Source organism: Amia ocellicauda, chromosome 16, assembly GCF_036373705.1.
Source record: "Amia ocellicauda isolate fAmiCal2 chromosome 16, fAmiCal2.hap1, whole genome shotgun sequence".
Lineage (NCBI taxonomy): Eukaryota > Metazoa > Chordata > Actinopteri > Amiiformes > Amiidae > Amia > Amia ocellicauda.
The window spans coordinates 21,456,210-21,472,855 of record NC_089865.1 but is presented as its reverse complement, the minus strand read 5'-3'; the positions used below and the strand labels follow the sequence as shown (position 1 = coordinate 21,472,855).

Genomic DNA, 16,646 nt, shown 5'->3' with positions numbered 1-16,646 from the left:
ATGTGGAGTAAAATATACTTCAGAATCATATTATAGATATTTCAAACATGTGCCTTAAAGTATGGTTAAATAAACATACTTTAAATGTATTTAATTGTTGCTATTTTAAAATATTACAACATTTTTCTACATAGAATTCTACACTACAAGTTTAGATATTTCTCTCTTATGTGGTCCCTCTACTGGCAGACATCACTTTCTTTCACTGGATCCTTGTCCTGGACTCAGTTCCGCTCTCTGGACAGTATCTTCTCGACTCTTCATTAGGCACTGAAGATCTTCATAGTCCAGGTGGCAAATTACCTGCCAAGTAAAACAGCAATACATAAACACAAGGATCTGTTTTCTGAACCCCCGAGGTATATGTAGTTAAGGTTAAGGTTACTGATAAGGAAAAGAAAAAGGAAAAAATATTTGAAATTGCTTTGCAGATAATGAGTTATGTTTTCAATTGTATATTTGTATTCATGATTCAACTAGAAGCTGGCCTACTCAGATTGGGTAATGTAATAACGTATTATTATATTGTGGAAAATGTATTTTGAAAAACAAGTCTTGTACTGAATGACCTGTCTGGCCAAGGCAGGTATTGTGGAGCTCAATAATGTTATGCTAGAATACCTTTATTTATAAATTAGCCTAAATGGTGAAAAGTTATTAAGTGTTTATTTATATATGTATATACACTCACCTAAAGGATTATTAGGAACACCATACTAATACTGTGTTTGACCCCCTTTCGCCTGAATGCTGAAAGCATTCTTTAGAAATGTTGGCCCATATTGATAGGATAGCATCTTGCAGTTGATGGAGATTTGTGGGATGCACATCCAGGGCACGAAGCTCCCGTTCCACCACATCCCAAAGATGCTCTATTGGGTTGAGATCTGGTGACTGTGGGGGCCAGTTTAGTACAGTGAACTCATTGTCATGTTCAAGAAACCAATTTGAAATGATTCAACCTTTGTGACATGGTGCATTATCCTGCTGGAAGTAGCCATCAGAGGATGAGTACATGGTGGTCATAAAGGGATGGACATGGTCAGAAACAATGCTCAGGTAGGCCGTGGCATTTAAACGATGCCCAATTGGCACTAAGGGGCCTAAAGTGTGCCAAGAAAACATCCCCCACACCATTACACCACCACCACCAGCCTGCACAGTGGTAACAAGGCATGATGGATCCATGTTCTCATTCTGTTTACGCCAAATTCTGACTCTACCATCTGAATGTCTCAACAGAAATCGAGACTCATCAGACCAGGCAACATTTTTCCAGTCTTCAACTGTCCAATTTTGGTGAGCTTGTGCAAATTTTAGCCTCTTTTTCCTATTTGTAGTGGAGATGAGTGGTACCCGGTGGGGTCTTCTGCTGTTGTAGCCCATCCGCCTCAAGGTTGTACGTGTTGTGGCTTCACAAATGCTTTGCTGCATACCTCGGTTGTAACGAGTGGTTATTTCAGTCAAAGTTGCTCTTCTATCAGCTTGAATCAGTCGGCCCATTCTCCTCTGACCTCTAGCATCAACAAGGCATTTTCGCCCACAGGACTGCCGCATACTGGATGTCTTTCCCTTTTCACACCATTCTTTGTAAACCCTAGAAATGGTTGTGCGTGAAAATCCCAGTAACTGAGCAGATTGTGAAATACTCAGACCGGCCCGTCTGGCACCAACAACCATGCCACGCTCAAAATTGCTTAAATCACTTTTCTTTCCCATTCAGACATTCAGTTTGGAGTTCAGGAGATTGTCTTGACCAGGACCACACCCCTAAATGCATTGAAGCAACTGCCATGTGATTGGTTGGTTAGATAATTGCATTAATGAGAAATTGAACAGGTGTTCCTAATAATCCTTTAGGTGAGTGTATGTGCACATCCTAAAACATATTTTGAAATGTTGCTGCTCTGGAAACAGTTTAAAGATGAACAGCCAGTATGCAGACTGAATGAAAGGACTGACACTGAAAGTTTAAAGGATTTCAATGGAAAAAGAAAATCTAACAAGGATATGATCTCTGTATAATAATCCTGAAAGGGACTGACCATTACGAACAACTGCTTCAGCTCTACAAAGCAACCAGGGTCAGATAACTCAGTCAACTGAGTGCAAGTTATTATAACAAAAAACAAGAGGCAGGTTTCACAAAGAGTTGTAGGTGTTTGGTATAGCAGTTGTTTTTAGACACTACAGCTCGGTAACATTCTTGCCACCAAACAAGTAAAGATGGGTTGATTTAAAGAAATCAGAAAGGGATTTTCTATGTTTATTTTAATGAACATTGCAGTAAAAAGGAACCAACACAAGAAGCATGTCACTTGCAATTTCCGGTAACAGCTTTTACAACAAATGGAAGACATAATATAATTCTTTAACAAAGCACTCTGCTCAAAGCCATCTTCATGTCCTGAACTAAAAATACATTTATAAATACATAAAGGAAATGCAGAGTACTTGCCAAAATCTTAATGGAATTTCTCTTTCTGGCAAAACAAAAAAATGTTGGTGCCAGTTCTTGCATTTCTCTGATCTTTACTTTTATGAAAGCAGTGACTTGTCTCTGCATGTTTTTATGTAATACAAACTTGAACAGAAGTAATTCTTACACCAAGAACAAACCCTAGTTGTGGGTTTGAACTGGCACTCTGGTGGGGGGGAAAAAACACCTTGATTAAAGGGAACATGTACTGTAAAACAGAGCAATGCAATGGGATACTGAATAGTATGGTGGAGAGGAATTATGTTTAACATTAATGCTGGTATGGACCACAAAAAATTGATCAACTGCTTATAATATTTATAGTACTTCTGCAAAAAAAAATCATCATGGATGCCTTATGAATAGGGGCCTGCATTCTAAATGACTTTAAACTGTATTTCAGTTATGTACAATGCAGGGCCCTACTCATCAAACTAACCAGATTGGGTCTCTCCAGGAGCAGAGTGGGAGAGCACTGGTCTACATGACAGAGTATACAGTGAGGGAAAAAAGTATTTGATCCCCTGCTGATTTTGTACATTTGCCCACTGACAAAGAAATGCTCAGTCTATAATTTTAATGGTAGGTGTATTTTAACAGTGAGAGACAGAATGACAACAAAAAAATCCAGAAAAACTCATTTCAAAAAAGTTATAAATTGATTTGCATGTTAATGAGTGAAATAAGTAATTGACCCCTTCGACTTAGTACTTGGTGGCAAAACCCTTGTTGGCAATTACAGAGGTCAGACGTTTCTTGTAGTTGGCCACCAGGTTTGCACACATCTCAGGAGGGATTTTGTCCCACTGCGCTTTGCAGATCCTCTCCAAGTCATTAAGGTTTCGAGGCTGATGTTTGGAAACTCGAACCTTCAGCTTCCACCACAGATTTTCTATGGGATTAATGTCTGGAGACTGGCTAGGCCACTCCAGGACCTTAATGTGCTTCTTCTTGAGCCACTCCTTTGTTGCCTTGGCTGTGTGTTTTGGGTCATTGTCATGCTGGAATACCCATCCACGACCCATTTTCAATGCCCTGGCTGAGGGAAGGAGGTTCTCACCCAAGATTTGACAGTACATGGCCCTGTCCATCGTCCCTTTGATGCGGTGCAGTTGTCCTGTCCTCTTAGCAGAAAAACACCCCCAAAGCATAATGTTTCCACCTCCATGTTTGACGGTGGGGATGGTGTTCTTGGGGTCATAGGCAGCATACCTCCTCCTCCAAACACGGCGAGTTGAGTTGATGCCAAAGAGCTTGATTTTGGTCTCATCTGACCACAACACTTTCACCCAGTTCTCTTCTGAATCATTCAGATGTTCATTGGCAAACTTCAGACGGGCCTGTACATGTGCTTTCTTGAGCAGGGGGACCTTGCGGGCGCTGCAGGATTTCAGTCCTTCAAGGGATTACCAATTGTTTTCTTGGTGACTATGGTCCCAGCTGCCTTGAGATAATTAACAAGATCCTCCCGTGTAGTTCTGGGCTGATTCCTCACTGTTCTCATGATCATTGAAACTCCACGAGGTGAGATCTTGCATGGAGCCCCAGACCGAGGGAGACAGACAGTTATTTTGTGTTTCTTCCATTTGCCAATAATCGCACCAACTGTTGTCACCTTCTCACCAAGCTGCTTGGCGATGGTCTTGTAGCCCATTCCAGCCTTGTGTAGGTCTACAATCTTGTCCCTGACATCCTTGGACAGCTCTTTGGTCTTGGCCATGGTGGAGAGTTTGGAATCTGATTGATTGATTGCTTCTGTGGACAGGTGTCTTTTATACAGGTAACGAGCTGAGATTAGGAGCACTCCCTTTAAGAGAGTGCTCCTAATCTCAGCTCGTTACCTGTATAAAAGACACCTGGGAGCCAGAAATTTTGCTGATTGATACTTATTTCTCTCGTTAACATGCAAATCAATTTATAACTTTTTTGCAATGCGTTTTTCTGGATTTTTTTGTTGTTATTCTGTCTCTCAATGTTAAAATACACCTACCATTAAAATTATAGACTGATCATTTCTTTGTCAGTGGGCAAACTTACAAAATCAGCAGGGGATCAAATACTTTTTTCCCTCACTGTATATTGGTTGGGTATCTGTGACCTGTTCCTATTACAACACATACTACTGCAAAACTAATCACAAAAGCATGAGCAAGTGTGAGAGCAGTGGGGCTTTATATTAACTCAAAACATTAGAAACTCTGGGGTTTCAAAGTTGCTGCAGTGTCTTCTGCCTAGCATTCCAGCTGGAGCTCACAATTCCATAATTAACCCAGATATTTTTAAAGATGAATAGCTGAATGGCATTTTAAGTCAAGGTGCGCTACTCTATACAGTAAGCTGCTGTCTGCAGAGAAGCATTGAATCAAGTAGCTAATTAGGCTGATTTTGTAACTGCAAGCTTGATTCAAAGAAAAGACAGAAAACACAACTTCTTTTAAGGGACTGGACCCGGATTCTGAAAGAAGGCTGAAAATGTTTAAAAGGTGGCAAAATGTTAGGCCTTATAAGCGTCCTAGGCCAGCGACGCTCTGTGAATACGCTGGTGGCGCCTCAAGGCTCCCGATTCCCGAAAGCCCTTGCTGCATTGGGGGCAGTGAAAAGGCTTTTCCCCACTGTGAATGCGCCGGTGGGTTTTCAAATGCGTCAACTGGCTGAAATTCTTCCCGCACTCACCGCAGTGGTACGGCTTTTCCCCCGTGTGGATGCGCTGGTGGATCTTGAGGTCCCCAGGCTGCTTGAACTTTTTGCCGCATTCGGGGCAGCTGAATGGGGTCTCTCCTGTATGCGTGCGCTGGTGGGCCTTCAGTATGTCCACCCGGCCGAAACTCTTCCCGCAGTCGTCGCAGCTGTAGGGGCTCTCTCCGGTGTGAGTCCTCTGGTGAGTTTTGAGATAGCCCTTCCGGTTGAAGCTCTTGCCACATGTCATGCACTGGTAGGGCTTCTCACCACTGTGAATGCGCTGGTGGATCTTCAGGTCGCCAGACTGCTTGAAGCTCCGCCCACACTCAGAGCAAGAGTACGGCTTTTCGCCAGTGTGGATGCGCTGGTGAGTCTTCAGGGAGCCGGCGTGCCTGAAGGTCTTCCCACATTCGGAGCAGCTCGGAGGGGTCTTGGTAATGCTGGGAGTCTCAGAAGTGGGAACGCGAGCAGAGCTGGCCTGCACACCCTGCTTGTCTTCAGCTTCATGTTTTTTTGCAATTCCAGTCTCGCCCTTCACGTTGCCGCCTGGAGAGAGGTCAAAACAGACGGTAGCTAAAGAGCTGTCTCCTTCTTCTGCAGCTTTGAAAACACAAAAAAAGAGACAGTTCTGTGAGGCATGTGCTCGCTGGACTCGAAACAGAAATAAACAAGATAATGTAGAAGTCCTGCTGGGAAAATCCTCTTCTGCAGAGCAAGAGGGTGCAGCAAGTCAAAGATTATAACTTGTATTGGTCTTCTCACATTTTATTAATTTGGATCATTCAACTTTATTCCAGCATTATAGTGAAAAAAATCATTCACATCAAAATTAACCCAACGGGAGATGGTGGGGAAAAAGGTTTCTGCAAGCTGACGCAAGACAAATTGTTTTAAACAACAGGACTACAGGGATTGTTTTAAGAAACTTCTTGCTGTTATTGATGAGGACAAGGATGCCTTTTAATTAACAGATTTGAACTTCTCTGCTCAGATTAACTGCATGTGTGACAATCCTTGCACAGACCGACTTTATTTTCAATTATTATCCAATATATCACCCTACACAACAGTAATTCGAGTTGAATATTTCTACTGGATTCAAAGCATAACCCCTTGTTCTTGCAAGCTTTTCCTAACTAACTATTCCAGCTGCTAAATTTAACCAGACATTTTTCAATTTGTTTAATCTATCTGACTATTTTTCAAATAATTTTGCTTCATAAAAATATATACATACATACATACATACAGATGGGTGACAAATTAAATGAAAAAATGCAGATGCCTCTAAACAGGTGTACTGCATGGTACAACTAAGTAATTAACATCCTATCATGCTCTGTGGCATATACAAATGCTGAGCAGGCCCAGTTGAACTCGATTTTGGATAAAGATGGCAAGAGGAAAGGATCTATGTGACTTTGAAAGAGGGGTCATTATTGGGGCACGAATTGCAGGAGCTTCAGTCACAAAGACGCTCAACTGGCTAGTGTTCTGGACAAGTGGGCGAGTGCATGTGTGGCAACACCAAGAGAACGGTACAGGCCTGATTGCTTGACCCCTACAGTGAGAGGGTCCGGAGGCTCTGCTATGCTGTGGGGGGCATTTTCCTGGCATGGTTTGGGTCCACTTGTCCCCTTAGAGGGAAGGGTCACTGCAAATCATTACAAAGTTATTCTGAGGATCACCTTTATCCTATGGTGACACATTTCTATCCTGATGGGAGTGGTCTCTTCCAGGATGACAATTCCCCCATCCACAGGACACGAGGGTCACTGAATGGTTTGGTGAGTATGAAAATTATGTGAATCATATGCTATGGCCTTCGCAGTCACCAGATCTCAACCCAATTGAACACCAATGGGAGATTTTGGACCAATGTGTTAGACGGCGCTCTCCACCACCATTATCAAAACCCCAAATGAGGGAATATCTTTAGAAGAAAGGTGTTCATGCCTCCAGTAGAGTTCAGAGACTCGTAGAATCTGTGCCAAGAGCATTGAAGTTGTTCTGGCGGCTCGTGGTGCCCAACACCTTACTGAGACACTTTATGCTGGTTTTTCCTTTAATTTGTCACCCGTCTGTATATTAATAGTTCCCAGTAATGTTAATTATCAAAAATAATATTTTAGACATTTAAATGTTTTTATTTGTACATTAAATACTATTTAACTATATTTCTTCCAGTTCATCTGCATGAAACATTTAAAGATGTTTATTTTTCTAGTGTTGGCATAATGTCAAAAATAGAATATGGTTCCATGTTTAACCAGACAAAATAAATTCACAATCAGAAGCCAGATCTGCAGCAGAAGAATAGGTAAAACATATAACTATTGTGTTATACTGTAATGTGCTCTTAAACTGTAAAGATTCCAGCTGAACTAAGTGCCAACTCCATAGGAATGAATCAAAGAATGCACACCCACTGTTTTAATAAAATCAACTGGAACCTGTACCATTTTGTCTAGGCTGAAATAGTGCTCAAAAAGATCTATCATGGATAAATATGTACAGTTTAAGTAACAATGTTTATTAAACTTAATAAAACACAGAATAACAAAGTTACAAATGCAGAGATGGATACTTCAGACTATAGCTGCTGTGCTCCTCAGAGAGATACTGAATTATAATTCACCCAGGTTGAATACTTGCATATTTTGTCAATGGTACTACAACAATGTGACAGAACCCATTTAATTAAAACATTTCATATAGATGCTCAAGATGTATCTTTCTCCTTACTTGATTATATAAATTATACACATTTTGTTTGAACATCATAGCCACAATAGGTCAAGTCCATTTACAGTTAGTAGACAACTATATTTTAGATATAGATATAGGTGATTCACTGACTGTTGCTTAGGCCTACATCTATAATACTAAGCAGAAAGAAACAGAAACAAAAAATATTGTTTTGGATAACTGTTAAAGGAAACTACAGAGCAGATCCACAAAACCACACACTGGCCTTCTCTGTCAACATGCGGCTCGGTGTATTATTACGCTTGGTGCGAGCTGCTGGGCCCTGGCTCTGCGGTGAGAAACCATGCCAGGCTCTTCAGTGCCATGCCTGGCTGGCGCGGACTGGCTGACTGACACATGGGTGAATCGGCTGCTGCACTACTCTGCTTCCTCAGCGCTCTCCACTTGGCTACACGTATTCTAGTCTTCTCTCGTCTCTCCCTCTGCAACACATTCTGCATAGCTTTGGGCAACGTTTTCTCCAGCTCCCTCCTCATACTTTGGCTCTGCCTCTGCTGCTTGGCATTTCTCTTCTTGTACTCATCATACAGTTTCATTTCCTTAAGCTTCTGCCGTCGGCGCGCCTGTCTGTCTGCATCTGACACAGGCAGGTTTGAATCTAGAAGACATGGAAAAACCTCCCTCAGTGAAAGGTGAACTAACATGCTCGGGGTTGCAATGTCATCAAATGCAAAGGGGAACAAATTAAAAAAGGTAATTTTCCATGCCTCCTAGATGAAATGGGGATTTGGTGTCTGTTTAAGTGTGTCCCCTGGAAACACACAGCACACTTCAGCTTGTGTGCATCTGTAGCACGTCATCCTTGCAATGCTTTTTTCCATCATTGTCTATTTCATCTCTTCTCGTTCCTGCCTGCCTTCTTCAGACATTTCTTGTTTCTATTCCTGGTTTATTTATTTCTAATTATACCAGTAATGGCTCGACAAGGACAATAGTTCATCAGCTTATCATTCAGGCCTGGTGTATATTACAATTGAGGATAACGAACTGCCACAATGCATGCTGTCATGTAATACTAAATACCTAATTTCACGTTCCTATATAAAATAGCTGCCATTACATCAGCTACAGTGCTGATTTACAAATTATGCTCTGTTCTGCAATTCTTCTGTGACAGAAGTTAGGTCTGTCGGACCTAGAAAAAGTACTTCATCCTGTAAATCACAAAAAAGAAAGCAGTACAAAAGCTTGTCGTATTGAAATGCAATCTTAACGTACACTACCTATAATACAATAGCTACCAATGAACCAAAATGGACCGAGTTGACAACAGTACTATAGTCAAGGGGATGACAACACATTTTCAGGTACACTGTGAAGGAGGACAGCTGAACTTCATTGGTAATGCTCACTGTTACAGGTGTGCCCGGCCAACACCCACAGCGACAGACTGTAATGTGGCAAGCCAATGATCTTTGAGATACCTCTAGCCCCCCCCCGACACCTGGCATCTCACAGGCACGTTTGCAAACCCAGCAGGACCACAGCCACAGTGGTACAGCCTTCGATGAAAAACTGTGCTCTCCAGACTAGTGCATCTTAAACCACGGCCCTCAGAACAAGTTTTCAATACGATTTCACACAGTGTGTAAAAACACTGTTACATCAGTGTTGCATCAATGGATTTGCCCAGACTAAAGCATTATAAATCTTTTTTAAGTTGCTCACAAAGTAAAATGTCATTACTAATATTATAATTAACAATCACAGTGTGGGTTGACATTCATGGCAGTTTAAATCAGGGACCTTCAACCAGAGGAGACTTGCTGTAGGACGCATTTTCTACTCCAGACAAACGTCACTCAAGTCAATGACCGATCGGCTTAATCTCTCAGGTCCAAAAATTAAACACAAGACAAATATCACATAGCCACCCTAAAACATGTATTTGCCCTTATTGAAGTTATATCAAAGCAAACAAGTGTGACAGAAATACTTAAGCAGTTCTGCAACATATCCACAACACAGGATGTGTTTGTATTATACTATGAGCACATTGCTATTTCTTTTTTAATTCCTTGCAAGAATAAATAATGAAGACTGGTATATTAAGATATCCGTTGTCTATTAAACCAGTACCATACTTAACAAATACAGCATAATCAAAATATATATCTGAATCCTGTTACTCAACATTAAAATTCCTTAACTGATGTGCATTTGGCTATACTCACAATTAGTAAAGCGCACAGAAGCTGTGGATCCTTCTTCCAGTCTTGACTGAGGGACATGGCATTCATCCTTTATGAATCCCAGAGAGTCCAGGGCACAAGCATCAGCGCACTGGCCCTGTGACGTGTGGCCGGCTTCATCTGGCTCCTCTTTAATACAGACGGTTTCTATTTCAGCCACTTCTTCTTTAATACGAACACTCCCCAGTTCTGGATCTACGACAGGGCTGTAATGCTTTGGGGACTCCTGACCTTTGACCTCAGAGGGTGTCCCCTCAGTAGCCCCCTTTCCACCTGCACCCCTATCCTTCTCAGACAGCGGCTCCTGGTGCTCCGCTGTGTTTCTCTGGGCCGCTCCTTCAGCGTCTGCAACATCTCTGCTCTCTTCTGTCAAGAACAAAGTCATATACAATACTTTACCCTACATCAGCATTTTTTATCACCACCTTTTCTCCAACACTAGAGAGATGGAAGTGAGACCCCCCCACACAACCCTTTATGCGTAGTACATTAAATTAGGCTTTTTGCAAATTGTTCTGATGAAGCAAAAACACATTTATTTCATTAAAAGTGCGCACAAACCACAATAGAATACAATAATACAATGCATTAATACCATAATGTGCATGAAATATACAACATTTGGGTTACATACAATCTAACAAGCTGCATAACTTGCATGGGATCCCACTGCTCTGCAACAAGTTATTTTGACCACACTTGACAATCCTAAAGAAACTGTAGTGTGTCTGCACCCACTGTCTGTGTGTCTTTTTCCCCTCAAGTAGCTATTACTATTTCTCAGCAGTGTGTCAATGCTTTCGTTGCCAAATATAATTGAAGCCTTTGTTCCTGGACTGGACGGGTCTTATCCAGATGTTGTGACGCTTTTAGTCTGTCTGTAGGCAGAGAGCAAGAGCAAGAGCAAGGTTTTCTTTTATGTAGATGACTTCTACAAAAGATCTGCTCTTTCTGGACGCCAATTCGTTTATAAATCGGGTGCAGATCAAGAGCAACGTACAATTGTCACTATTAAAATAACTGTTCATGTGTAAAAAGAACAACTGTGACTTTACAATTAACGCACCAGCTGCCCTCCACCTGCACTGCTGTATGTGCAGTCTAGTCTCATGATGGCCATGCTCTGGTCATATACCTTTAACTCGGGTCCCGTCTGTCGTGTCGCCAGTACGGCAGGGCTGGTGCGGGTCTATCTGAGCTGGGCTCGATGCTGGAGCTCCTGAACATCTGCCCGGCACTGTGCGGCTGCTAACATCTGGCAGGGCACCCCCACACCGCTGTGTCTGCAGAGCAATGGGAGAGACGCAGGCATTGCTCTCCAGCAGATCCTTCATGGTCTTACTAAACGCGGCGGTGCCCGGCTCTTTCCTGGTCCTCTTCAGCGCCAGCGGTGCCGCGACGTCAGGGCAGTAGTGTCTGTGCGGCTCCGGCTCTTTCCAGCTCTTCCTCGGGGTGGCGGCGTGACGCTCGTCTTTGGCGCCCACTGCACTCATGTATTTCCGCAGCGTTTTCATCTGACACCGGGAGATCTCCAGCATCTGCTTCATGCTCTCGTTCTCCTTTTCTTTGGCTTTCATTTCTTTCCTGATGTCCTCAAATTTGCTGCCCATCAGCGTCGCCATCTCGGTCAGCACCATCTCCACGGCGGCTCTGACGGCGTGCTCGATGACGGAGCCGAGCTGGTCTTTCAGCAGTGAAACCGACACGGCGACGTCCATCTTCTCTGCCAGTGCACACCGTTATTGCAGTTGTTCTTGTTTATTTGTATTGCTGTGATAAGCACCACTTTATATAGCAGGCTTATCTCCTATGCATTTAGACAATCGGCGATAATGGAAATAATGCAATCAGGTCATCCACTGTCCTGCACACCGTGCCAGTCTGCAAGATAGAGAAGCTGCGCAGACACGTTTAGAAACGGCACCACGAAAATAGAGACAAAACAACGCCAGAGAGTATTATCTGAACATCTCCATCAAGTTTATGTTAAAATGGTAAGAATCCAACTTCTGTCTGTCAGTCGTGCATTTCAACGATAGTCTATAAAATACACCAGACCCCTCCATAGGCACCGTACTCCTGTTTGCCCATCAGTGCAGCCGCACACTTGATCTGCGCGCCTGTGCTGTGCGCGCCCTCTTCTGCACTTTGATACAACAGGCATTGATACAATACTCGGACTCAGGGCGACATTTGCACAATTATGTATAATAATTTGTGTTACGCATGCTGGAAAAAAGTGTGCTGATTTAAAATAATGGATACACAAAAGTGTGTATCTTTTATCACCACCTAAGGTACCAGTATTGCAACACCCTCCTTTATGAGTGTATTAATATAATAATTATTGGGTTCGCTGCCAGCACCTTTTTTCTATACCCGGTGAGGACAGGTAATACGAGATACGGGGACCAACATTGTCAGGTGCAAGGTAGGAAATAACAGACAACAGTTTTAAAAAAAAGTTTTTATATATACTTTATTTATACATGTCCCCACACGGGACTGGGATAAACCGCGAACTCCGGAACTGTGGAAAGATTTACAAAGACGTCCAAAACAGAAGAATACTTATTTTGGGCTTTGAGAAACTTGTGTTTAAAATTGAAAATATTACACTGCATACTGTAATAATTAACTTTAATACTAATAATAATGTATACACATTTTCTACAATGTGTTAAACTGAACAGAATTTGAAAAAAAATAACAGTGGCATTAAGGTACAATAATGCTACAAACGTTTCATGCTGGGGAACTGTTTCTGGAACTGGGAATAGACACCCAAACTGGTGACCCCATGCCACAATATTGTATTTTTAAGTGCATTATGAGCGTTCCGAGGCTGGCTTTCTCTCATTTAAAAGAAAGTCACCAAAATAATTGATGAGGTCCAATTGATAGTACTAAGGCTCCCTTTAAACCTACAGTAGTGTTATGCTGGGTGTCACGGTTCCCTTGCCCTGACCCTCTTTCCGCACTAGAGGCCGCCACTGTTCCCCTGCCTTTTCTTTCTCCCTTCACTGCTTTCATCTGTCACTATTCCAATTAACATTACTCCACACCCATGTGCACTCTTGTTCCTTTCCTCTTCTCCCATTGGCCCTGCACCTGCCTTCCCAGTTTCTGCTTCACTTCATAAACCCCTCACTACCCTCACTCAGGGTGAAGTGTTGTCAGTTATTTCTGCTTCACCTAGCCTTGTGTGCCTTCCCAGTCCTGTCTCTTGTGCCGCGATCTTGATCTTTGCCAGTGACCACATCCTTGCATAGCCCTTTTGTCCTGTAAGCCGGCTCTACGAATGCTGCACCTGGGTCCTTAACTCCCGTGCCCTGTGGTCCTCCCCGAGAGACCGTGACACTGGGCAGCTATTTGTGGAACCGAGAATAGACAGCCAAACTAGTGTCCCCATGTCACAAGTTTGTAGATTGGGTTGTAAGCTTTCCAATGGTTACTTTCTAATATTGACCTAAGATCCATTTTAGGTCCTATTGATAGTAGAAAGGCTCCCCTTCTAAAGTAAAATAGTGTTATCCTGGGGAACTATTTGTGGAACTGGGATTTCAAACCCACATTGTTGTCCCCTATGCCTCAATTTTGTGTCTTAAATTGCATTGGGGGTCCTCTGCCTCTACAAGGTAGAAGTAACATACCCATGAAAGTATGCAGAAGACCCCCCTGGCCACAGCCTAGCAGAGGAGAAGGTTATTTTGAATCTGAAAAGACTGTGTAGAGCTGTACTGAACTGAAATGTAGGTATAAAAGGGAATTATCTATTGGGTTGGGTTGTCAGCATTGGAGGGGTTGCTTTCTCCCCTTTATACTATCAAAGGGAGCAGGGATGGTATTTTTACTTTCTTTTAAATATTAGCAAACGACCCTCGGAACGCTCACATTGCAATATAAGACACTAAATTGTGGCATGGGGTAAACCACTTGGGGTGCCTATTCCCAGTTCCACAAATTGCCCACAATTCCCCCATATTAAACTACTTTAATTGAAAAGGGGACCCTTTCTACTATCAATATGACCTAAAATGGTTTTGGGGACTTTCTTTTAAATATGAGAAAGCCAGCTTTTGAATGCTTAAAATGCAATTAAAAATATGAAATTGTTGCATGGGGGCACCAGTTTGACTGTCTATTCCCAGTTCCAGAAATAGTTCCCACACATGAAACTAGTGTAGCACTATTGTACCTTAATGCCACTATTATTTTTCAAATTATTTTCAGTTTAACAAATTGTAGAAAATGTGTATACATTATTATTACTATTATTGTTATTATTAGTATTAAAGTGAATTATTAATACTATTTACAGTATGTAATACAATATTTTCAAGTTTCTGAAAGCCCAGAATAAGCATTCTTCTGTTTTGGACGTCTTTGTAAATCTTTCCACTGTTCTGGCATTCCAGGTTTTGCCCAGTCCCTATACACACACCAAATCATAAGGAACCGTTACACTACAAAAACAACTTAAACATGTATTCCAATAAATCCTCAGTAAGGCACCCAATTAATACATTAAAGCAGTAAATACAGTGAAGCAAGGAGACAGTATTATTATTCCTATAATATAGTCATATAAAAATACAATAAAGTATAAACTTGTCTGACAGTTAGATAATACAATAGTATAATTTACACTAAATACATAATCCTGTGGGAGTGTTACATACTGCGTGTATATCATGAGTAGGCATATATAGGTAAGTTCACAGAGTCACCAACAGAGGGCAGTGAAGAGCAAGGCTAGGCTAGAGAGCTCACTGTCCTGAATCCGCACAGTCTTATACAAGGTCGGTCTCAACACGACTCTCCAGTAATCGCCAAATAGACAATATTTTTGCACCTAAATTATAACTCAATTTACTTAGCAGGTTATTAGCATTATATGTTAAGCATTCTGATCCACAGAATTAAAATAATATTTGAATTGAAAACATTCTTCACTTGCGTTTGAAAACTAGTTTTCAAAGCCTTGAGGAAAGAGATTCCCACACCTTTAAGGAAGGTGCAGTACTGGTTACTGAAGGCCAGGAGGCGGGGTGGGGCTGATTTTAAATGGCTGTGTGCCTTTTTCAATGCCAATGGCAGAAGAGTCAGAAGAATGGGATCATCATGACCCCAGGACCAGTAGACACTGGTCAGGAAAAAGGAAATCAATCAGTTGGAAGACTTTGCTGATTCCCTCAAGAAGGGAAACTAAAACCTGGACAACCCATCCCATTCCTCCCATCTTTTAAAATGGGAATAGATATTTGTTTAGCTTTTTTTTATACTTCAAACTCCAATGCTATTTAACAAGGTCATCTTCGGCATACGGGAACAAAATCATGAAACATGCTCTTTTATTACATATAAAAATTGTCAAGAAATAAAAAAAGATGTTAACCATTTGGATTTACATAAATTGTGAAAAATGTGAAACATTCTTGTTATAAATAAGGTTATGTTTATGTAGTATAGTGTGGGGTCTGGAGCTGGTGATTAAATCCTTCTTTTAATAATAATTATTCTGGATGCAGAATGATTACTAACAACAGGTTGGATTAACAAACTCCACACACACATCTTGCTTTGTTTACTCTCTCATTACAGGTACATTTTAGCATGAAACTGAAAACCAATTAAAACTTTAGCTCTCTTTTTAACACATTACTAAATATAATTGTTTAACTTCAACAATTACAGAACAGTTACATTATTAGATTATTAGTTACATGTTGCTGAAATCACTTGAACAAGTTGGGAGCAAGATATATAAATGTGGTGTAAGGGACAAGTTTATATTGGTTCATGTCAGGTACATTTACAATTGCATGCATTTGAATCATTCACAATTGCAATCATACTGGACAAATCACAAAAATCTATGCTAGGGTTGTTCAGCATATTGCAGATATTGAGATGGAAGAATGAAATATTGAGCAAAACCACAATGTTACAAATACAGCAAATTCAGTTTCCTTGAATTAACAAAATATACAACTTCATAGGTGTCAGACTCTACTCCACAGAGGGCCAGTGTAAGTATAGAACTCCGGTGCAGGAAGAGACTTGGTCGGAACAGGCTTGTGTTGGGAACCGGCAAACGGTGCAATAAAGGCAAGAGACATGGTCAGGGTCACAAAGCAGAAGGTCAGTCAATTGAGCATACAAGACAGTAAAGTGAAATCCAGAAGGCAAAACACAGGAAGGCACACAAGGTTCAGTAAACCAATGATCACAAACCAGGAATAAAGCCTAGAAATGCAGTGCAGAAACTAAAAAGAGATAGCATTGAATGTAAGTAACAGGGGGTTTAAATACAGAGCAGAGGGAAGCAGGGGACAGGGATGTGTAGTGTTTGTCAAATGGGAGCAGAGAGTTGATGATGCATGTGCACATGGTGCTGAGGAATGTTAATTGGAAAATTGCTTTTGGTGCAGGGGAATGTGAGATTCTGGAGATGATGGCCTCTGGAGGTGAACTGGAGAAGTGTGGAGAGAAGGGGAAGTGTGGAGAGCAGATGTAACAATAGG

The 16,646-nt window shown here is 41.6% G+C and overlaps 2 protein-coding genes across 2 annotated transcripts; both read right to left on the bottom strand.

Moving 5' to 3' along the window:
• Positions 1-188: 188 nt before the first annotated feature.
• LOC136711490 (uncharacterized) lies at positions 189-12,241 on the bottom strand. The gene is made up of 3 exons (XM_066687791.1): positions 11,255-12,241; positions 10,102-10,485; positions 189-303 (listed from the first exon to the last, which is right to left on the bottom strand). Exons 1-3 carry the CDS (start codon positions 11,835-11,837, stop codon positions 281-283), a joined length of 990 nt encoding a protein of 329 aa, XP_066543888.1. The 5' UTR covers positions 11,838-12,241; the 3' UTR covers positions 189-280.
• LOC136711903 (zinc finger protein 239-like) lies at positions 4,821-8,463 on the bottom strand. Its single transcript, XM_066688491.1, has 2 exons — positions 8,235-8,463; positions 4,821-5,758 (listed from the first exon to the last, which is right to left on the bottom strand). Exons 1-2 carry the CDS (start codon positions 8,461-8,463, stop codon positions 4,992-4,994), a joined length of 996 nt encoding a protein of 331 aa, XP_066544588.1. The 3' UTR covers positions 4,821-4,991.
• Positions 12,242-16,646: the final 4,405 nt, after the last annotated feature.